The sequence below is a fragment of the Hyla sarda genome, chromosome 4 (genome assembly GCF_029499605.1).
Source record: "Hyla sarda isolate aHylSar1 chromosome 4, aHylSar1.hap1, whole genome shotgun sequence".
In the NCBI taxonomy this organism is placed as follows: domain Eukaryota; kingdom Metazoa; phylum Chordata; class Amphibia; order Anura; family Hylidae; genus Hyla; species Hyla sarda.
Genome location: NC_079192.1, coordinates 227,323,496 through 227,347,963, shown reverse-complemented (window position 1 = coordinate 227,347,963; position 24,468 = coordinate 227,323,496). Strand labels below are relative to the sequence as shown.

At 42.4% G+C, this 24,468-nt stretch overlaps 1 protein-coding gene across 4 annotated transcripts in view; it reads right to left on the bottom strand.

Annotated features, from left to right (window-relative positions):
* TBC1D22A (TBC1 domain family member 22A) overlaps positions 1–24,468 on the bottom strand; it is a 576,359-nt gene that overhangs the window by 268,468 nt on the left and 283,423 nt on the right. Inside the window, exon 11 of one of the 4 annotated variants that reach the window (XM_056573703.1) lies at positions 4,043–4,138. The exons of the other annotated variants lie outside the window; for them this stretch is intronic. Coding sequence (XP_056429678.1) covers positions 4,080–4,138 — 59 coding nt within the window. The 3' untranslated portion in view covers positions 4,043–4,079. Of the gene's footprint in view, positions 1–4,042; positions 4,139–24,468 lie in introns of those variants that run through there. 4 annotated transcript variants of the gene reach the window in all.

Genomic DNA, 24,468 nt, shown 5'->3' with positions numbered 1-24,468 from the left:
CAATATTCGCGATACAAATTTGAAATGCGAACATTTGCACCCAACACTAGTAACTAGGCCCAAATTAGTCTAAGAGCAAAATATATAAAGGACACCACGTAGGTGTACGTACAGTTTACAACTATGAGAGCTAGACAAAACACTCCACTTACAACTGTATAAGGCTACAGAAACGGGTGTAGCTTTGGCTGGTCTTTCACAGTAACTACACCAACTACCGTATTTTTCCCCGTATAAGACGCACTTTTTCTTGGGGGGGAAAAGTTGGTGCGTCTTATACGGCGAATACACCCCTATCGCGGCGGTCCCTGCGGCCATCAACGGCAAGGACCCACGGCTAATACAGGACATCAACGATCGTGGTGATGCCCTGTATTAACCCTTCTGACGCGGCGATCAAAGCTGACCGCCGTGTCTGAAGAGAAAATAACGATTTCACCGCGGCGGTCCCGAACAGCCCGACTGAACAGCCGGGTTAGTGATTACAGGACATCGGGAGGGACCTTACCTGCCTCTTCGGTGTCTGCTCCGTGCCAGGATCCCCTGTATGGCCGGCGCTCTCCTTCCTCGTCATCACGTCGTCGCGCACGTGCCTTGGCGTGCGTAACGACGTGACAGCGGCGACGGAGAGCGAGGATACCCGGCCAGCAGCAGAGACGTTCCGGAGCGATGGGGACACGGCGACAGCGATGGAGTGACATCCAGGGCAGCGGTGACGGGTCTGGAGCGGCGGGGACACGTGAGTATTACCTCCTATGCAGTGGTCTTCAACCTGCAGACCTCCAGATATTGCAAAACTACAACTCCCAGCATGCCCAGACAGCCAACGGCTGTCCGGGCATGTTGGGAGTTGTAGTTTTGCAACATCTGGAGGTCCGCAGGTTGAAGACCACTATTGGGTTCAGAATCTTTATTTTTTTTTAGATTTTGCACCTATAAATTGGGTGCGTCTAATACGCCGATGCATCCTATAGGGCGAAAAATACGGTAGGTACTAATAGCAGGTGACAATGGCTTTTACTGCTCTGCCTAACTGGCCCCTTTAAGCTTTAGAGTTGCTGTATACCCCAATGCAGCAGTGGAGTCACTGTGTATTACATATAAGAGATATAGCAATAATTGTTCTTTCTGTTCTTATAATTTAGCGATGAAACATTTTAAATTGGGTAAGACTTTGATTATCGTGAACGAATTAATTACATATAAAACAGATTTTGTTGTCTACTGTTTGATTCGCCCATGTGGGATGTTTTACGTGGCCAAGACTAAGAGGATACTTTTTGAATGAATTATAGAACATATTAGATCTATTAAAACTATGACTGGAGCAACTAAATTTATTAAACATATAGTAGAGATCCACAAAAGCGATGTACAAGCAGGGCTCTGTACACTGAGGACAAGCAGGGCTCAAGCAGGGCTCTGTACACTAAGGACAAGCAGGGCTCATGCAGGGCTCTGTGCAGTGAGGACAAGCAGGGCTCTGTGCAGTGAGGACAAGCAGGGCTCTGTGCAGTGAGGACAAGCAGGGCTCTGTGCAGTGAGGACAAGCAGGGCTCTGTGCAGTGAGGACAAGCAGGGCTCTGTGCAGTGAGGACAAGCAGGGCTCTGTGCAGTGAGGACAAGCAGGGCTCTGTGCAGTGAGGACAAGCAGGGCTCTGTGCAGTGAGGACAAGCAGGGCTCTGTGCAGTGAGGACAAGCAGGGCTCTGTGCAGTGAGGACAAGCAGGGCTCTGTGCAGTGAGGACAAGCAGGGCTCTGTTCAGTGAGGACAAGCAGGGCTCTGTGCAGTGAGGACAAGATGGGCTCTGTGCAGTGAGGACAAGCAACGTTCTGTGCAGTGAGGACAAGCAGGGCTCTGTGCAGTGGGGACAAGCAGGGCTCTGTGCAGTGGGGACAAGCAGGGCTCTGTGCAGTGAGGACAAGCAGGGCTCTGTGCAGTGAGGACAAGCAGGGCTCTGTGCAGTGAGGACAAGCAGGGCTCTGTGCAGTGAGGACAAGCAGGGCTCTGTGCAGTGAGGACAAGCAGGGCTCTGTGCAGTGAGGACAAGCAGGGCTCTGTGCAGTGAGGACAAGCAGGGCTCTGTGCAGTGAGGACAAGCAGGGCTCTGTGCAGTGAGGACAAGCAGGGCTCTGTGCCGTGAGGACAAGCAGGGCTCATTTTGCAAATGCCAGATACACTTTAAGTGACAACCCTGTAAATGGCAGAAATTTGGTCTCTCAATAGTGCAGCATCAGTCTATGGCCTTGCAACAGTAAGAATCCATAACTTTGGCATACATATACTTTTTTATTTACTAAAAGGTCTTTGGTATATACTTATCTAACAAAAAAATCAGTCATCAGTTCTTTACGTATCTACTTTCGTAAATTTGAGTAGCCGAATCAGGCCACTTCATACATGACCTTACAATCAAGATACTGAGAGGGAACTTCAAAAACACACATGAGAGAAAGACATTTGAAACCAAAATGATATTGTTTTTTGACTCGAAAAACATGGGACTCAATGTGGATTTGAGCTTGTTATCTCATTATCAAAATGTCTTATAACCTGTACTGGATTCCCTTCTGCATCTCACTTTGTCCTGCTTAATTACCAGTCTCTCCCCTGCTCCCCCCTCCCTCCCCCTTTTTCTCATCCTTATCTATTTAGTCTACCGTATATACTCGAGTATAAGCCGACCCGAGTATAAGCCAAGACCCCTAATTTCAACCCAAAATCCCAGGAAAAGTTATTGACTCGAGTATAAGCCTAGGGTGGGAAATACCTCATCCCCCCCTGTCATCATCCAGACCCGTCATTAACATCCTCATCATCATCCCCTTGTCATCATCCCACACATCCCCCCTTCATCATCCTCTTATCATCCCACACATCCCCCCTTCATCATCCCCTTATCATCCCACACATCCCCCTTCATCATCCCCTTGTCATCATCCCACACATCCCCCCTTCATCATCCCCTTATCATCCCGCACATCCCCCCTTCATCATCCCCTTATCATCCCACACATCCCCCCTTCATCATCCCCTTGTCATCATCCCACACATCCCCCCTTCATCATCCCCTTATCATCCCACACCCCCCCTTCATCATCCCCACCCCCCTTCATCATCCCCACACCCCCCCTTCATCATCCTCTTCTCATCATTCGCCCTCAGTGGTCTTCAACCTGCGGACCTCCAGAGGTTTCAAAACTACAACTCCCAGCAATCCCGGTCAGCCATCGGCTGTCCGGGCTTGCTGGGAGTTGTAGTTTTGAAACCTCCGGAGGTCCGCAGGTTGAAGACCACTGCGGCCTTCAACATCATCCAGCCCCCTCTCACCCCCTTTAGTTCTGAGTACTCACCTCCGCTCGGCGCTGGTCCGGTCCTGCAGGGCTGTCCGGTGAGGAGGTGGTCCGGTGAGGAGGTGGTCCGGGCTGCTATCTTCACCGGGGGCGCCTCTTCTCCGCGCTTCCGGCCCGGAATAGAGGCGTTGCCTTGACAATGACGCAGAATTACGTTGGCAATGAACGCACCTCTGCGTCGTTGTCACGGCAACGTGACTATTCTGAGGCCGGGCCCGAAGCGCTTAGAAGAGGCCTCCCCGGTGAAGATAGCAGCCCGGAACACTATCCCACCGGACCACCTCCTCACCGGACAATCCTGCAGGACCGGACCAGCGCCGAGCGGAGGTGAGTACTCAGAACTAAAGGGGGTGAGAGGGGGCTGGATGATGTTGAAGGCCGCAGTGGTCTTCAACCTGCGGCCCTCCGGAGGTTTCAAAACTACAACTCCCAGCAAGCCCGGACAGCCGATGGCTGCCCGGGCTTGCTGGGAGTTGTAGTTTTGAAACCTCTGGAGGTCCGCAGGTTGAAGACCACTGCGGGTGGGGGAGTTCACTCGAGTATAAGCCGAGGGGGGTGTTTTCAGCACGAAAAATCGTGCTGAAAAACTCGGCCTATACTCGAGTATATACGGTATGTTCCCATTACAGGACAATTTATGGCCCATCTCAGTGTGAATTCTCCACATCTATTGTCTTAACCCCTGCATATTTGTGAGATGTAACCTGTGTCTTCTGCTTGTGATCTTAGATTTGCTTTGGACTTGATAAAGGGAGGAATCCCGAAAGCTTGTCTCTCCAAAATTCTGTTAGTCCAAAAAAAAAAAAGGTATTACTGCAACATTTTATGATGTGCATCCGTATCTACTTTCTAAATTGCAGATCCTTATAATGAGAACAGCCAACGCTGAAGTAACAGACTTTTTAAGGCATACAGGAAAGGCAAATAGTAGAAAACAGGTAAACTGTGAGTATGATTTATTAAATTCTACAAGCTCACAATTGGACACATTCTTATAAGGACTGTTTTTTCATGTTTGAAACAGCTTATTGCATTTTACTCTATTAGTGTATATGAATATACCGTATATATTTACACTAAAAGGAAATAGTTATATACTAGTATATGTAAACACATACAGCACAAGCTTTATCATCTATAAAATATACATATAACAAGCTTCTTCTGCAATGTAAAAAAACATTCAGCTAATCTGTTATTCTTGCTGAAGGTTTCCCAGTCTCCATTTTGCACTTATTGGTTGACACATCTACTGGCCCAGATTTATCAAACTGTGTGAGAGAAAAAGTGGAGTGATTTTGCCACAACAACCAATCACAGTTCAGCTGTCACTTTACCAGAGCTGGTTAGCTGAGCTGTGATTGGTTGCTGTGGGAAAATTACTCAAATGTTTCTCTCACACAGTTTGATGAATCGAGGCCACTTGATCAAAGAAGAGTAAAAAAAAAAAAAAGATGAACAGCAGAGTGTTCTATTGCTTTTATCGTGAAAGTTCTGTTCATAATTTATACTCTGGGGTAGAAATATAAAAGGCTCCTTTCAAATTTACATTTTCTTTTTAAATTAAAATGAAACAAAATAATACTGTACTGTACTATAGAGGTGACAATATTTGTGGAGTCAAATGAAATCTATGAAACTCTAAATTAGTAATGGCAATAGATAGGGTAATGAGAAAATGTCTAATACATTATACACTATGTGACATTAAATAGTCTTGCATAAAGAAGGATACAAGTACATAGGAGTGATCCATTAATTGGCTAACTGGAAAAAATATATACTTACTTGCCTTTATAACACAGAGGACCATTCATCTGACAAAAAAATCCACATACTGACTTGCCTGATAAAGGGGCCCCTGTGCCTGAAAGCTCCACAAAAAATGTTGGTTACCGGTAGTGGAAAAGGCTTTTTTTTGTTTTGTTAATATTAATAACAGATTAACAAATTGCTATTAAAAGCAAAATAAGTGTATAAAAAATGTAAATTGATTAAAGCAGTCAACATAACAATAGTTTTACATAGATTTTTCTAATAAAAAGACTACTTTACTCATTTAAAAAATATCCCTATTTGCACCGCAATGCTGTTGCAATAAGTCATGACAGCATTTTCTACCTGCATCCCAATTTTTCCCCTTTTTCAGCCCGTTTTAGTGCTATCTCTGTCATTCAAAATTCTATCTTCTGCGTAGCGGGGAGGGGCAGGATTACACTGCACAGGTTTGCTGATAGAAGGTGCCCCATTCAAGGTTGCCCTTACTTCCAAAAATATATTGCTCTGTATAAGCAGATGGTCATTTGGATGGGGATCTGCAAACAGTAGAGGAATTGAAAAAAAAAATCTGAATACCGAGAGGAGAGCGGTGTGTATATTTAACATAACAGTCAACAGCCATTTTGTTTACATATGTAATAGTTGCTGGAAACTGGGGAGAGTAAGGTAATTTTACTGTTTTGTAAGAAAAATATTGATTGATACACTGCTCAAAAAAATTAAAGGAAACACTTACACAACACAATGTAAATCCAAGTCAATCATACTTCTGTGAAATCACACTGTGACAGTGGGCTCAACCTATCACCGGCCGAGGCAGAACATCGCTGAGGCCGGTGATAGGCTGACGGCTCTCCGACGTTCACGTCCCAAGGAAGAGCGTGAGGCCAGCATAGTAAGGTGCGTTAAAGTTTATTTTGTTTATCTTTTGCAGCCCGGGCATAGGGATACAGAGTACAGTATAGAGTGTCAGCGCCAGCGTACCGTTTCAAACAGGAGGACCAGTAGGGTAGCATTTTCGGGTGACGTGATTAGTACCCCAATGGGGACAGCGCAGTGCTGGGCTAATAAGTTAATGGGTTGGGGGGGGGGGGCAGAACAGCGCTCGCGGGTCACATATGATTAGTTCCCCGATGTGGGGACAGCGTAGCGCTGGGTTGATAATTAATTTATTCCTGAGGGGGAGGGGCCCAACCGGTATTGCGGTATGGGAAAAATTCATATCGTGCAGCACAAAAATGTTGGTATTCGGTATGAACCGGTATACCACCCAGCACTACAAGGCATTGATGCTATGAACTGGCCCGCCCATTCCCCAGACCTGAATCTGATAGAGCACATCTGGGACATCATGTCTCACTCCATCCACCAACGCCAAGTTGCACCACAGAATGTCCAGGAGTTGGCGGATGCTTTAGTCCAGGTCTGGGAGGACATCCCTCAGGAGACCATCCGCCACCTCATCAGGAGCATGCACAGGCATTGTAGGGAGGTCATACAGGCACCTGGAGGCCACACACACTACTGAGCCTCATTTTGACTTGCTTTAAAGACATCACATCAAAATTGGATCAGCCTGTAGTGTGGTTTTCAACTTTGAATTTGAGTGTGACTCCATATCCAGACCTCCATTGGCTGATAAATTTGATTTCCATTGATAATTTTTGTGTTATTTTGTTGTCAGCACATTCAACTATGTAAATACTAAATTATTTCATGCAATTAGTTCATTCATTCAGATCTAGGATGTGTTATCTTAGCATTTCCCTTATTTTTTGGAGTATTGCAAATAACATACTGACAGGTCTGTCAATAATGCTAAACTGAAATGTTGAAGAAAATAAAATTATAGTGATCATTTAAAACTATAAGGAAATGTGCATCAATAGGCCTATACTATTGTAGGGGACTTTCATAAAGAGGTCGACTACAATAGTCTACTTTTTTGAATTTCAATAGACATAAAAAAAATAATACAAACAACCTATACTTTGTCAGTAAACAGATCTCATCCGCAACTGAATTTAAAAAAATTGAACAGAAGAAATTATGCAGTGGCTACGTAAGATAGTGTTGTTGTTTCTCTAAGGGATGGACCATCATTTTTTTTTTCAAAGCCTGGACAACCCTTTAAAGGGGTACTCTGGGAGAAAACAAATGTTTTTAAATAATTTGGTGCCAGAAAGTTAAGCAGATTTGTAAATTACTTCTATTAAAAATCTTAAGTCTTCCTGTACATATCATCTGCTGTATGCTCCAGAGGAAGTTGTGTAGTTCTTTCCAGTCTGACCACAGTACTCTCTGTTGACACCTCTGTCTTTGTCAGAAACTGTCCAGAGGAGGAGCAAATCCCCATAGCAAAACTCTCCTGCTCTGGATAGTTCCTGACACAGACAGAGATATCAGCAAAGAGCACTGTGGTCAGACTGGAAAGAACTACACAACTTTAGTAATCTGTAATTTAGTAATCTGTTTAATTTTCTGACACTAGTGGATTTGAATTTTTTTTTTCCCCACCAGGATACCCCTTTAATACTGGGACAAAATCCAAATTAGATATAAAACACAAACTTCACTCACAAAGTTGAATATCTCAAACCTATGATTAAATCTGTTTACAAATACATCACGTCCCTGAAAGACATCTGTTTCAGAGTGACTTGCTTTCTTGCCAAACTGTTTTGCCAATGAAAGAAGACCAGTTAGTCTAATTTCAAAATCATGGGAGAATGTGCATTGGGAAGCCAAACAGTTATCCTTAAAGGGGTTATTCAGGAAAAAAAAACATTTTATATATCAACTGGCTCCAGAAAGTTAAATGGGCACTGTCACCAACAATATTTTTTGATATGTTATAGTACTTATGTACTACAACATATCTGTAATATATTTTCATTATTTATTTTTTTCATTTTATGGGTGAATTTTATGTTTGAAAATCGGCCACTAGGGGTCTCCCTCCTAGTGGCCGGCATCAGCACGGCGTGACGTCATGCCTGAATTCGGACTGATTGCGTCCAGGCAATCGGTCCTAATTCATTTACACTGCGCTCGCTCCCTACCTGTCAATCAGACAGGCGGGAGCGAGCGCATTGGCTCCCCGGCCACTGGCTGGGAAGCCATTCCTCCCGCACATGTCGTCGCCGCCGCTGCCCGTGCATGCCCGCAGCCGGACTCTGCAGTATCAGTAAGTATCAGAACGGAGGGAACTGGGTATGCTGGGTGGGGGGGTTGTGACGGAGGGAACGGGGTATGGGGGGGGGGTAAATGAGGGAAAGGGGTAGCGCCGCATGGCACTAACTTATAGTTTATCTACACAGGGTGCCTCCAGCTGTTTCACTACAACAACTCCCAGCATGCCCTGACAGCCAATAGATGTAAGGGCAAGCTGGGAGCTGTAGTGGTGAAACAGCTGGAGGCACCCTGTGTAGATGAACTAAGGGCGGAAGTCCCCCCAGCAGGCATCAGTGACATGGTGCCTGCTGGGGAATCTGCCTGGTAGCGAGCACACTACCAGGCAGACAAAAAGTTATTTTTAATACAGTAAAAAGAAAAAATTAAAATCAGGGAGGGGGTTACGGATAGATGTGCAATAGGCAGGGACAGAAAAAAATATATAGGATGGTGGGAGCTACCCTTTAAACAGATTTGTAAATTACTTCTATTAAAAAATCTTAATCATTTCAGTACTTATGAGCCGCTGAAGTTAAGTTGTTCTTTCCTGTCTAAGTGCTCTCTGATGACACCTGTCTCGAGAACTGTCCAGAGTAGAAGCAAAATCCCCATAGCAAACCTCTTCTACTATGTGCAGTTCCCAAGACAAGCAGAGAGCACTGTTTCCAGACAGAAAAGAACAACTCAACTTCAGCAGCTGATAATTATTGGACAGATTAAGATTTTTTAATTGAAGTCATTTACAAATCTGTTTATTTTTCTGGAGTTGATATAAAAAAAATGTTAAGTTTGAATATCAAACTATAATTTAAGCTATGAAAAAAGGGTTTCAAAATTTTGCAAGGTAGATACTGTTATATAAAATGTTCTTTTATATGTGGTAGGGCAGTTCAATTACACTAGCTCAAAGTTAAAAAGAAAAAAAAAATTGTATAGGAGAACATGCAAGATCATGTCTTCTTTTTCCATGGCATAAGAAGGTATCAAGGGCCCAACATTAAACAATATTGAGACTGCACGCTCCCATCTATACGAAGTCATATTTGTTATCTTTAAAATAATTTTATACCATTGGGCACTCAATAATACCTAGAAGGATTAAAAGATTACCTGCTTCAAAACCAAGAACATCACAACAGCAAGTTGGTTCACTCTACTGATAAATTGGGCAGAATGAATACAGCTCACAATGAGTATAAACATCAAAAATGGTGTATGGATGTAAACAAAGTCTAAATCCTTTCCCTCAATTGTGTATAGCAAGATCAAGACATAACTTAGTTAGAATTAATTATTTCAGTCATTTAAAAATGAACAGCACATGTACAATACTTTCTACTTTGTAACAAGTGGGTTTGATCTTTATTCAAATAGTAGATGTAGATAAAGGTTACTGAACTTAAAAGCACAGTAAGAAATTCACTTTGCTATAAATTATTAAACAAAAAGAAAATCACAGAAGGGCCATATGCATTTCTGGAAAAAAATAAGTATACCATATGCATTAAGCACTATTTTCCAGACATTCTTTTATATACCAGGGGTATTTCGGAAGTTTGCATACATTTTTATGTTGCTCAGGCAGTACAAATATAGATAGAAAAAAAGCTCCCATTCAGCTTCTTCTGGACCCCCAGTCTCCTGTTTTCTTCCTATTTCCAGGACAAGAGCTCAGAGTAGGACAAGAGCTCAGAGCAGGACTTTCCCGCTCATCCATTCACTAGCCAAGACAGGAAACCTCTGTGGCAAATGATTGGCTGAGCAGGCAGGTCCTGCACCAGGCTCGTCTTGGAAGCAGAAAGAAGACCGATAAGGGGACCGAAAGGATCCAAACGGTACTTGATGTGGACCAGGGTGTAGCCCTTAATTCTATTTATACACAGTCCCAGTGACAAATGTTTTTATTTAACCCCTTAAGGACCAATACAAATAAACCTGTACGCCCCTGAAAGACCAGGCCTGTTTTTTTCAAATCGGGGATGTCTGTCTTTATTAGAGAATAACTCTGGTAACGTTTTGCCAATCACGATAATTCTGACATTGTTTTTTTGTCACAAGTCGTCCTTCATGTACATAGTAAAAGTAAGCCGATATCATTTGAAGTTTTTTTTTACAATGCAAAAAATTATGAAATTTTTACAAAAAATTACGATTTTTTGCTATTTTAACACTAATAGGTTGCATATATTTATACATACTGACCAAATAGTTTATGAAACTTATACTTTCAGATGTCTACTTTATTTTGACGTAATTTTTTTTGTTTTTAATTAACATTTTAAATTTGTTAGAAACCTAACAATTTAACTTGAAATTTTGAAAATTTGAAAAGTACATCTTTTTTTGTGTGCTATGCAAGGTTTGCAGAAATTAAAAGGTAGTAGAACATAGGAACACCCCCCCAAATGACCTCATTTTAAAAACTAGACCCCTCAAGGTATTCGCTAGGGGGTACAGTGAGTATTTTAACACCATAGTTTTTTGGCAGGAATTATTACAAAGTCAGTGTTAAAAATTCGAAATTTGCTATTTTTCACAAATGCATCATTTGGGGGGCATATTTTTGGTACATCACTTCTGATATTGAAAGAAATGCACCCTATATTTTATTTAGCTGCTTGTCCCATGTTCGGAAATACCCCCGCTTTGGCCATATATGGTTCCTTGGCCGCGTGGTAGGACTCAGAAGGAGAGGAGCGCCATTTGGCTTTCAGGGCAGAACAGTACCCCCCCACCCCCACAAGTGACCCCATTTATATACCGCACCCCTACAAGTTATTGGCTGCACCAGGGACCACTCTGATTAGTCCTTGGCCGGCTGGCAGTATAACGCGTCTGTCTGTGACAGTTAAGGCTCCTGATGGATATATCCGCCATGTTGTGGGAAGAAGCACCCGCTCATGGCGAATATATCCATCACTGCTGCGGCTGGGTAGCTCAGTGTGTCCGCTCATGACTGCTGGCGGGAAATCCGCCGCTATGAGTGGACACACAAAGCTACCCAGCCGCAGCAGGGAGCTCATTACCGTGACTGCTGCATAATGTGTAGGATCACATGGTGGACATCCGCAACATATTACATGCTGCGGATGTCCGCCAATGCGATCCTACACATTATGCATTTTTTTTTTTATTAGATTCATTTAATAAATGTATTTTTTATATATATATATATATATATATATATATATATATATATATTTATTTATTTACACTTTTATTACATTTTTATTTATTTTTACACTTTTATTTTATTTATTTATTTATTTTTACACTTTTTAATGCTTTGGAATACTTAGTATTCCAAAGCATTGCAGTTATATGCTGCCTGCCAGTTTTCACTAGCAGGCAGCATATCAGGACGTGCCTCTGGCACGTCCTTTCAGGCAATACCCAGGGCAGACCTTGGGGTCTTTGTAGGACCCCCGGCTGCCCAGGTATGCAGCAGCACCCCGCGATGCTCCTGGGTGCTGCAGGAGAGACAGAGGGAGCCCCCTCCCTCTGTCAGAATTCCTTACAGCGCGCGGTCACTTCTGACCGCGGCTGTAAGGGTTAAACTGCCGGGAGTGAAGTCAACTTCACTCCTGGCAGTGCGGCAGGTCCCGGCCAGCCGCGGCCACACACAGCACCCCGCGATCGCGATGCGGGGTGCTGCCGAGGAGACAGAGGGAGCTCCCTCCCTCTGTCATAACACTTACAGCCTGCGGTCACTTCCGACCGCGGCTGTAAGGGTTAAAACTGCCGGGACCGAAGTTTACTTCGGTCCTGGCAGTGCAGCAGGGTCCTGGCTGTGTGATACAGCCGAGTCCCTGCCGCGATCTCGTGGGTGCACTGGGCAGCACCCACGAGAATAATGGACGAGTATAGACGTCCAGGTGCGGGAACGGCCGCCAACCTGGACGTCTATACTCGTCCGTGGTCGTTATCGGGTTAAAAATGTCGGAATCCACATGCTGTACAGTTATGTGAACTAATAATAAATCCCTGATTTTTTTTTTCTTTCAAATAGACAAATTTTAAAACAAGGTATACAAACAATAATGTAAATAAAGACGATAAGGAGAAAGTTCCCTCAATAAGCTAGTACACGGAACAAAAATAAGAAGTAAAAAAAGAAGAAGAAAAAAAAAACATTACTGGATGGTAATAATGAGGTCTCCTTACACGACAAGAAGGAACAGGTAAACTTAAGGTGCGGACAACACAAGGAGCACATATTATAATATTTGTCTAAGATATAAAAGTGTATGGGCAGACATCTCAAATATGGGAGAGAGAATACCGACGAGGGGGAAAGGGAGAGAGGACAGGGAGAGAGAAAAATTAAATAAAACAAACAAGATAAGAAAAAATAGAGGGTGGGAAAAAATAAAACGAAGAGAGGGATACAGGCAAGTAGGAAACGTACCGTGTCAACTGGTCAGGCTCTACTGGACCCTTTGGCCACATCGAATAATCATAAACAGTGGTGATAAATGATGACAAAATAATAGGCAGCTGACAGTAGATTAGGAGAAGTGGAAGTTAAGTCCCCAGGTACACACTCTCAAATTCTGGGGAAGACATGAAAGTCAGCTAGGGCGCCCGGACCACATGATATGTATCAAGCTGGCATCTGGAGTCTACCATGAGTTCCTCCATGCGACAAACATGTGAGAAGCCAGTATGAGAATGGTGGGGTCTCAGATTTCCAGTTATGAGATATAACAGATCTGGCAGCTATCAATAAGAAACCAACCAATTTGGAATCTGAGCAGGGTGTAGACCAAGCAGAATAAAAAATAAGGCGGGGACCCGGGGTGAGTAAGCGAGGTTAGACGGTTAATAACGTCAAGGATAGGAGATCAGAATAGATCCCGTTTGGGGCAGGTCAGCCAGATGTGAGTCATGGTTTTACCCGGAGTCCCACGGTGTCAACACACGTCCTGGACCGAAGGGTATATACAACATAATAGAGTATGTACCCTATACCACCTAGTCAGAATTTTATAATTTGTCTCCTGCGCCTTACATGACACTGAGGTTTTATGACAAAGAGCAATAGCGCTTACCCAATCCTCATCCGGAAGAGGAGAGCCTATTTCCTTTTCCCATGAGGAACAGAATGGTAAAGGGCGCAGGGAATCGATATGTAGGGCATATAGGGTACTGATGGCATGGGATATATGTGAAGAGGCAGCACAAAGGTGTTTGAATTTGATAAGTTGACGGTGGAAAAAAAATCCCTGATTTTATGTAAAGTGCTTTAAGTAATTAAGCATTGCAATCATGGTCTTTGCCTTACACAGGACAATATAAACCTGGAGACAGATTCCCTTTGAACTGGAACCTTTCAAAAATATAATACTGCCCTTGCAAAATAAGTAATAAGAATAACCAATTCGATATATGAACCCCAAAATTATTCTATTAAAAATACAACTTAAATGAAATGAAAAAACAAAAACAAAAACAAGCTCTTATAAGGCTAGGTTGATTTTGAAAAGTTACAGTTGTTTGAAGGTGACAATGAAAAAAAAGAAGAAAAATAATTGCTTGGACATTAAGGCCCAGAATACATTACAGGGAAAAGGGTTAAAGGGGTCATGCAGAAATAGAAAAAAAAAACAGAGCTAATTTCTTTGAAAAACAGCTCCATGTCTGTCCCCAGGTTGTGTGTGGTATTACAACTTGACTCCATTCACTTCAATGGAACTGAGCTGCAGAACCACACCCAACCTGGAACGGTTAAAAAAATAAAAAAATAAATATATATATATATATATATATATATATATATATATATATACACACACACATACATACACACAGTGTAGGGTCCGTCCCAGAATGAGGTCACCTTAACGTGGTGGGACGGTCCACGCTATTTGGCGCCAAATTTGCAAGCTAAGTACCTCATATTTTCATAGTTTCATATCTTCATTTATTGCATTACAGCTGTATAGCTATATATATCTATATACTCATGTTTCATCTATATCTTTGTGCTAGCAGTGTGCTGCTGCATTCTCCTGTTGCTGTATATTTAGCCCAGCAGCTTGCACCTGCAAGCCAAGTTTTTACAATAGTTTGGATCAATAGTGCTGGCCAATTTATCCTTTGGTTGTATTACACATACGGGGGAGTGTCTACCTCCATGTTGGCTCCTGCACCCCACCCACCTCTATTAGGTGTATATAAGGTGCCTTGGATGTTTCAGACCTTGCAATGCCTGTTGTACTGTTCACACAGAGGCATATACACAGTGTAGGGTCCTTCCCAGAATGAGGTCACCTTACCATGGTGGGACGGTCCACGCTATTTTGCGCCAAATTTGCAAGCTAAGTACCTCATATTTTCATAGTTTCATATCTTGATTTATTGCATTACAGCTGTATAGCTTTTCATGTTCTATGAATATACTCATGTTTTATCTATATACTCATGTTTCATCAATTCTATATCTTTGTGCTAGCAGTGTGCTGCTGTATTCTCCTGTTGCTGTGTATATATATATCTATATCTATCTATCTATCTCTCTATATATGTGTGTATATATATATATATATATATATATATATATATATATACATATATATATATAATGTTTTTCTATTCCTGGATAACCCCTTTAAAGTAGTTATTATATTTGATTGAATTAAAAAGGAGGGAGCAGAAAATATTTCTGTTTTCCATTAACAATATTAATGTTCTTATGCATTAGTGAGATTTTTTTTTGTATGTTTGACAGCTATGGCTCTTTAGTTATGCTAATGTAGTAAATGTTTAAATCTTCAATTTCAAGAAATGAGACGAAGGTCAAGCACCTTCAAGGGACTACACTGTGTGAGATTAAATGAGTTTCTATTTAAGGTTATAATGTGCCTATTATTTAGAATTACGATGAAGAAAATATTTCATATTGTTTTCCATTGCCGACTTCTGACTGCAGTGTTTCTAAGCAGGGGGTCCACAACAAGGAGATTTTTAATTAGTGCAAATTGATACATTCCATAAACTTTAAATAACAAACACATTTATCCCTGTAATAAACAAAAATCATTAAATTGTCTAGGTGCACCTGCACCAATCAGTCCTGTTTTATCTGAGAAAAGAAAGCAAACAAAAAGAAAACAAATTAACATGACAACTGTGCTACATAGCGTTTCAGAATAAGATTTCCCTGACTGATAGACACAAATCCTTCCCCCTTCTTAAAAAAAAATTAAAAAAATCTGCAGAATGTGTAATGCATCATTAGTTTTACCCCAGGTTGTAGTGAAGGGTAATTGTGATTATTATGCGAAGAACATTCTCTTGTTAAGTGGCAGAAGGATAAAAAAAATAAAACAAATAGGAAATCATGTAATTTTAAAGAAAATATCTTAATCACAAAATTTTAAATGAATTAAACACAACTGATAAATTCCCTCTCCCCTGTGAAATGTAGATAAATAGAGCGTTGCTTGGAAATCACTATATCAGTAAATGACAATCAAAGCACCCATGCATTAGAAGCTTTTCTACTCCTATTGAAGGGATTTAACTTTTGATTACTTAATCTTAAACTATTTCTCCGCATCATTGAACTGTGGATATCTTAAATACATAATTACACATCCAAGATTGTACTGGGTTCACATTGAACTTCTTTAAATGTTCCTGTACAGGAACTAGAAAACTTTGAACACCTAATATAAACCAGAACAAGCTATGGAAATGCTAAAACATCCTCAAAGTTTAAATTAATTCACAGCTTCAAAAACACACCCCATGATATACATCTCCTAGCTACTCAAATTAAGAAAAAAAGGGCAACCAATTGGAGTCCACCAAAAACAGGAATACTTTATCAATTAATTTTATTTTTTGTTTTCACTTGTTGAAAGACTAGGAGAAAAATACACTGCTCAAAAAAAATTAAGGGAACACTAAAATAACACATGCTAGATCTGAATGAATTAACTAATCATATGAAATACTTTCGTCTTTATATAGTTTAATGTGCTGACAACAAAATCACACAAAAATTTTCAATGGAAATCAAATTTATCAACCCATGGAGGTCTGGAAATGCAGTCACGGTCAAAATCAAAGTGAAAAATCACACTACAGACCCTCTGCCAAACTGGTCATGCAGGAGGATGTTGTAGGCAGCAGTACATTCTCCACGGCATCTCTAGACTCTGTCACGTCTGTCACATGTGCTCAGTGTGAACCTGCTTTCATCTGTGCATGTGTCCACTCGAACTGTCAGAAATAGACTCCATGAGGGTGGTATGAAGGCCCGAGGTCCCCAGGTGGGGGTTGTGCTTACAGACCAACACTGTGCAAGACATTTAGCAGTGGCATATTTGCCAATCTTGGTGTTCTCTGGCAAATGCTAAACGTCTTGCACGGTGTTGGGCTGTAAGCACAACCCCCACTTATGGACAGAGGCCCCTATACCACCCTCATGGAGTCTGTTTCTGACAGTTTGAGTGGACACATGCCCATTTGTGGCCTGTTGGAGTTCATTTTGCAGGGCTCTGGCAGGCTCCTCCTTGCACAAAGGCGGAGGTAGCGGTTCTGCTGCTGGGTTGTTGCCCTCCTACGGCCTCCTCCACATCTCCTTATGTACTGGCCTATCTCCTGGTAGTGCCTCCATGCTCTGTACACTATGCTCACAGACACAGCAAACCTTCTTGCCATAGCTCGCATTGATGTGCCATCCTGGATGAGCTGCACTACCTGAGCCACATGTGTGGGTTGTAGACTCTGTCTTATGCTACTAGAGTGAAAGCACTGCTAGCATTCAAAAGTGACCAAAACATCAGCCAGGAAGCATAGGAACTGAGAAGTGGTCTGTGGTCACCACCAGCAGAACCACTCCTTTATTGGGGGTGTCTTGCTAATTGCCTATAATTTCCACCTGTTGTCTGTTCCATTTGCACAACAGCATTTTAAATTGATTGTCAATCAGTGTTGCTTCCTGAGCGGACAGTGTAATTTCACAGAAGTGTGATTGACTTGGAGTTAGTGTTCCCTTTATTTTTTGAGCAGTGTAAAAAAAAAAAAAAAAAAAAAAAAAAAAAAAGGGGCTCATATGACCCCTGACTCACTCAGTACTAACTCGCCATATTTCAATGTTATTCTTGCAAAAATGGTTTACATGTTTTGGTATTGGAAAATAAAATAGTATACACTATTATCAGAGACAGATAGTTGGCAACATAGATTACTTTGTATTGAAACATTAAGGAATATTCCATCTACACTCTCACAATATGTTAAAGGGGTACTCATGGGAAATAAATATATATATATATATATATATATATATATATATATATATATACATACATACACACACACACACACACAATGTGAAACTCCAAAGCCACCACACTTCCTGAATATGTTCCCTGTAAACCATCCTGCTTCATATGTTGCCTCTGTTGTATTCTCTGGCTGCTTCATATTCTTTGCCACCCTTCTCTCCACTTGTCTACATCTACCAACAATCATAGGAGCTCTGCTCTGTCAGCCGGATCACTCTCTTAAAGCAGCCCCAACCATCCTGATCTGAGCAGCAAAGATAGGTTTTGTGTCTGATTGGCTGAGGCTGCACACACCTCCTAGCTCTCTACACTAAAGAGAGCATGACTCATCAGTGCAGGGCAGAAACCCCATGGTCTGTGTCTCTTAGGAGGGTGGGGCCTGCTTTCAGAGAAGGATGTGAACAGGAACAGAGTGGATGCCTAGATGATGTAATTCCCTAACTTCATGTATGACAACCAAGGAGGGGAAACTGCTCTATATAGCTAGTGTGCACTTGGTTAAACACAATATTTTAATTTCATCAGGAGTCCTAAAATTTGCAAAATTTTAAACAGTAACAGTAACTATTCTTTTTAAATATAATAAGTAAACATCAGCAGTAGTAAGAAAATGCTCTCATGCTCAGAAAATATCTTTGCTTTGCTACTTGAACTCCTTTTAGAACAAAAACTTTTCCAGCGTGTTGTAAAATTATTATTTTTTTTTTACATTACACGTGACATTTAAAGGGGTTCTCCGGTGCTCAGACATCTTATCCCCTATCCAAAGGATAGGGGATAAGATGCCTGATCACGGGAGTCCCACTGCAGGGGACCCCCGTGATCTTGCACGCGGCACCCCGTTCATAATCAGACCCCGGAGCGTGTTCGCTCCGGGTCTGATTACCGGCGACCACAGGGCCGACGGCGCATGACGTCACGCCTCCGCCCCCGTGTGACGTCACGCTCCGCCCCTCAATGCAAGCTAATGGGAGGGGGTGTGACAGCTATCACACCCCTCCCATAGGCTTGAAAACTGTTAAAAAAAACAAAACCTGATTATATAAAATGTGCACCGTGTATTATCGGTTTGTATGTTATGTGGTAATACAATAGATGTTATTGTAAAATGTTCATGAAAATTAATAATGATAAAAAATTTATGAAACGATTTAGCATTCTGTGCTATAGATTTATACTTCTAAAACATCAGGTCTGCTGTATCATACGTACATACTGTAATCTACTTGAGAAGCAGTAACACCACCTTTCTGGGTGTCTGCAGTTATTGCTGTTATCTTACATAGTTACATAGTTCCTAAGGTTGAAAAAAGACCAGCGTCCATCATGTTCAACCTATACCCCTAATGAGTCCCTACTGAGTTGATCCAGAGGAAGGCAAATACCCCTCATACTAAAGGAAAAAATTCCTTCCCGACTCCAAATATGGCTTCAGAATAAATCCTGTAATCAACGTTCTGTCCCTATAGATCTAGTATACATAACCAGCAATGTTATTACTCTCCAAAAATGCATCCAGACCCCTTTTGAACTCTTTTACAGCGTTAAAGGAGTATTCCAGGATTTTTTTAATTTGACTATGCTACAGGGGCTGTAAAGTTAGTGCAGTTCATAATATAGTGTCTGTACCTGTGTGTGACGGTTTTCTCACAATTCTTATGTAATTTTCACCCCAATATTTATTTTTAACAGCATACAAAATGACTGTTGTCTCAGATTTTTCCCAGCTTGCAATGCGGCCGAGACCTGACTCACTAGTCAGCTGATGTCAGGGAGCCTGTCTGCTTCAATGGATGGATGGATGTATCGCTTGGTGGGAGAGAGATCGATATGCAACAGCTGTAGGCATCCTGATTGAAAACCACACTGATTTGAATGGATGCAGCTCATTTATGTTTCAATGGGTGGGGTGGCTGATGTGTGGGAGGGAGGAATATGGAATTGTGGGATTTGTAGTCAAAAAAAGAAAAGTCAAACAGGAAATAGCAGTTCACAAAAAGCTAGCCAAAGTAATATGGTAATCTCACAACACAGCCATTTAGCCCCAAGACAAGCGCATATCCTTCCTAAACATGTCCATGACTGTCTGCCAGGTACGTACTAAAATCTCCCTATGGTGGAGAACCCCTTTAACCATGATCACCTCCTCCGGGAGAGAATCCCACAGTCTCACTGCTCTTACAGTAAAGAACCCCTGTCTGTGCTGGTGTAGAAACCTTCTTTCCTCTAAACATACAGGATGCCCCCTTGTTATAGATACAGTCCTGGGTATAAATAGATCATGGGAGAGATCTCGGTAAGGTCCCCAGATATATTTATACATAGTTATTAGGTCGCCCCTAAGCCTTCTCTTTTCTAAACTAAATATCCCCAATACTGATAATCTTTCTGGGTACTGTAGTCCTCATATTCCGCATATTACTCTGGTTGCCCGTCTTTGAACCCAATCCAGTTCCACTATCTTGTTACACCGAGCGCTCCGGGTCCTCGCTCCTCCCTGGAGCGCTCGCAGCGTTCACCTTGTCGCAGCGCCCCGGTCAGACCCGCTGACCGGGAGCGCTGCATTAATGTCACCAGCGGGGATGCGACCCGAGAAGCGGGACACGCCCGCTCGCGGTTCGCATCCCAGTCTCCTTACCCGTCCTGTTCTCCGTCGGTTCAGTCCCAGCGCGCGCGGCCCCGCTCCCTAGGGCACGCGCGCGCCGGCTCTCTGCGATTTAAAGGGCCAGTGCGCCTCCGATTGGCGCCTGGCCCAATTAGTGAATACACCTGTGTCCATGCCTATATTACCTCACTTCCCCTTCCCAGCATCGCCGGATCTTGTTGCCCTTGTGCCAGTGAAAGCGTTCCTTGTATGTCCCAAGCCAGTGTTCCAGACCCTCTGCCGTTGCCCCTGACTACGATCCTTGCTGCCTGCCCTGACCTTCTGCTACGTCCGACCTTGCTCTTGCCTAATCCCTAGTACCGCGCCTATCTCAGCCGTCAGTTGGGGTTGAGTCGCTATGGGGTGGAACGACCTGGGGGTTACCTGCCGCTGCAAGTCCATCCCGCTTTGCAGCGGGCTCTGGTGAAAACCAGTAACGCCTTAGACTCCGTTCCCCTGGTACGGCCCACGTCATCACTCCACTGACACAGAGGATCCACCACCAGTATCCTCACAGTATCCGGATCCTGACATATCTCTTTCTTGTACACTGGTGCCCAGTCCTGTACACAGTATTCTATGTGTGGTTTGATAAGTGATTTTTACAGCGGTAGAATGATTTCTTTGTCATGGGCATCTATGTACTTATTGATGTACCCCATGATTTTATTTGCCTTGGCAGCAGCTGCCTGTCACTGGTCACTACAGCTAAATTTACTATCTGAGAGATGTCTATTCTTGGCATTGTTAAGGAGATCATAGCTTCAAAAATTATTATATTTTGTTTATTGATTTTGCACTAATTTTATACTTTATTGCACTATAAATGTACTGTATCACTGTATATGTTTCAACTATACTAAGCTGCAGGTTGACCATACTAAACAGCAGTTATGGAAATTTAACCAAATTAAAAAAGCTTTATAATTACAAAAAGCAACATATATTTACTTGTGTTTTAAGTGCACAAACCAGAGACAACATATAGCTGCTGAACAAAATATATCTCGAAATCAAGTGCTGAACAAAGTAATATCTGCAGATAACTGCCTTGTGCTTGTCATCTAAAACATGGAAAAGGTGACAGATCCAGCAGAACGACATGGGATGTTATTGTAAATGCTTGTGAAAACTGAAAGACTGACAGCCATAAAAACCTCTAGTACATAGCAGAAACCTGGAAAGATAAAAACTAAAATCGTCAAAATATTGATCATTTGTTGTATGAAACAGCAGTGTGTGTTTTAAGCTTACTCTATTTGCTACCTTGGATAAAAACTAATCGATATAAGTTAATTCCCTAATTACCGGAGTAAAATAATATTGGAAAGAGCCCACTTACTTGTATCATATAGGTGAAAGTTTATATTAACATTTATTTACATTTTATTTCCATTGAGTATTTATTGTATTTAAAGCATTTATTGAATGGAGGGTTAGGCTGTAAAATTACTTTTAAGTTCACATAAAGTAGATGCCATACCCCAAAGATAAATCTAGAGCTTCAAGTAGGTTATCAACAAATGAACCAGCTTAATGTACAAATTAAAGTGTACCTGTCTTTGCAAAAACTTTTTATATTACCGTATATACTCGAGTATAAGCCGACCCGAGTATAAGCCGAGACCCCTAATTTCAACCCAAAATCCCAGGAAAAGTTATTGACTCGAGTATAAGCCTAGGGTGGGAAATACATCACCCCCCCCCCCTGTCATCATCCAGACCCCCGTCATTAACATCCTCATCATCATCACCGCCTGTCATCATCCAGACCCTCATCATCATCACCTGTCATCATCCCACACATCCCCCCTTCATCATCCCCTTGTCATCATCCCCACCCCCCTTCATCATCCCCTTGTCATCATCCCCACCCCCCTTCATCATCCCCTTGTAATCATCCCACACCCCCCCTTCATCATCCCCTTGTCATCATCCCCACCCCCCTTCATCATCCCACACCCCCCCTTCATCATCCTCTTGTCATCATCCGCCCTCAGTGGTCTTCAACCTGCGGACCTCCAGAGGTTTCAAAACTACAACTCCCAGCAAGCCCGGGCAGCCATCGGCTGTCTGGGCTTGCTGGGAGTTGTAGTTTTGAAACCTGCGGAGGTCCGCAGGTTGAAGACCACTGTGGCCTTCGACATCATCCAGCCCCGTCTCACCCCCTTTAGTTCTGTACAGTACTCACCTCCGCTCGGCGCTGGTCCGGTGCTGCAGGACTGTCCGGAGAGGAGGTGGTCCGGTGGGATAGTGGTTCCGGGCTGCTATCTTCACTGGGGGCGCCTCTTCTCCGCGCTGCGGGCCCGGAATAGAGGCGTTGCCTTGACAATGACGCAGAAGTACGTTGGCAATGAACGTACCTCTGCGTCGTTGTCAAGGCAACGTGACTATTCTGGGGCCGGGCCCGAAGCGCTTAGAAGAGGCCTCCCCGGTGAAGATAGCAGCCCGGAACCACTATCCAACCGGACGACCTCCTCTCCGGACAGCCCTGCAGCACCGGACCAGCGCCGAGCGGAGGTGAGTACTTTACAGAACTAAAGGGGGGTGAGAGGGGGCTGGATGATGTCAAAGGCCGCAGTGGTCTTCAACCTGCGGACCTCCGGAGGTTTCAAAACTACAACTCCCAGCAAGCCCGGACAGCCGATGGCTGCCCGGGCTTGCTGGGAGTTCTAGTTTTGAAACCTCTGGAGGTCCGCAGGTTGAAGACCACTGCGGGTGGGGGAGTTCACTCGAGTATAAGCCGAGGGGGGTGTTTTCAGCACGAAAAATCGTGCTGAAAAACTCGGCTTATACTCGAGTATATACGGTATATAAATAACAACATTATAAAGTATATTTGTAATATACATTGGTTTAAAAATGCGTATATTTTTGGGTGAAAAAAATCCTGGCTTGTCCCTACAGCTATTGTCTTTGTGTCTCCAGGCTTCGCTTGTATTTCGTCTCCACACAGAGACACAAACGGACAATAGCAGAAGATTATTTTACTAAAAATATACAAATTTTTAACCAATGTACAATACAAAAATACATATAATGTTATCTTCAATATATAAAAAAAAATTGCAAACAGGTACACGTTAACAAACTATTTTTATTTAAAGTATACTACTAAAAACCAAGTCCAATTTGGAAAAAAAATTGATTTAAAAGACAATAACAATATAATGGTTAATATTTTCATTGAGTATTGATAAAAAAAAAAAAAATTTTAAATATAAGTATTATTTACAATGTATTTATTTAGCGTAAAACAGAAGGCTCAAGTCTAAAATATTTGTGTTATAGAGTTGGAATGCTAACATAATTACCAGATACGCTTCAATCAGCTGACAAATGTACAGATGGAGCCAAACAAGAACATCGCCAAATGTCTAACATCTGCAGAACTTGGATACAAGAGTCCTCAATGGATTCCAATTTTTACAAGAGCCAATTTGCTACACTGAGCTTGTGCAAAGTGCAACATATTTGAAAGAGTAAAGGACGGAGAGAGGAAGGTTAAAACATTACTTAACCTTTTTGTGCTAGATACACAAGAAATCCACAGGCACGCCAATGGTTATAAGGACAGAAGGAAATAATCTCTTATGGCATGCTAACTAACCAGCTCATTTGTCCTTGATGCATCATTCCCAATGCTAACTTTAAGAAATTATTTTAAACCAGGGTGCTTTGCTAAATGAGAAAAAGGCATTCAGCTATCAATGTAAATAAAGATGCTACTGAACATTCCAAGACTGAAAACAGTTGTTCACTGCTAACAAGCACTTTAAATACTTGATTGAATTGCTTGTTTGCTAGTTAATGGAATATCTGACTGGCAATGTTTTATTTGACTGGTTCAGCTGGGTGTCATTTAAGTACAAACAGCTCTGGTGCTCTTTCTGCGTTCTGGATCTAAGTATACTAAACAGGGAAGTAAGTATAAACAATAGGAATACAAAATTAAGAAGCACCTCATAAAAATAATAAATGTGTACCGTATATACTCGAGTATAAGCCGAGTTTTTCAGCATGATTTTTCGTGCTGAAAACGCCCCCCCTCGGCTTATACTCGAGTGAACTCTCCGCCTGTCAATCCCTTCTCAGTGGTCTTCAACCTGCGGACCTCCAGATGTTGCAAAACTACACCTCCCAGCATGCCCGGACAGCCATCGGCTGTCCGGGCATGCTGGGAGTTGTAGTTTTGGAACCTCTGGAGGTCCGCAGGTT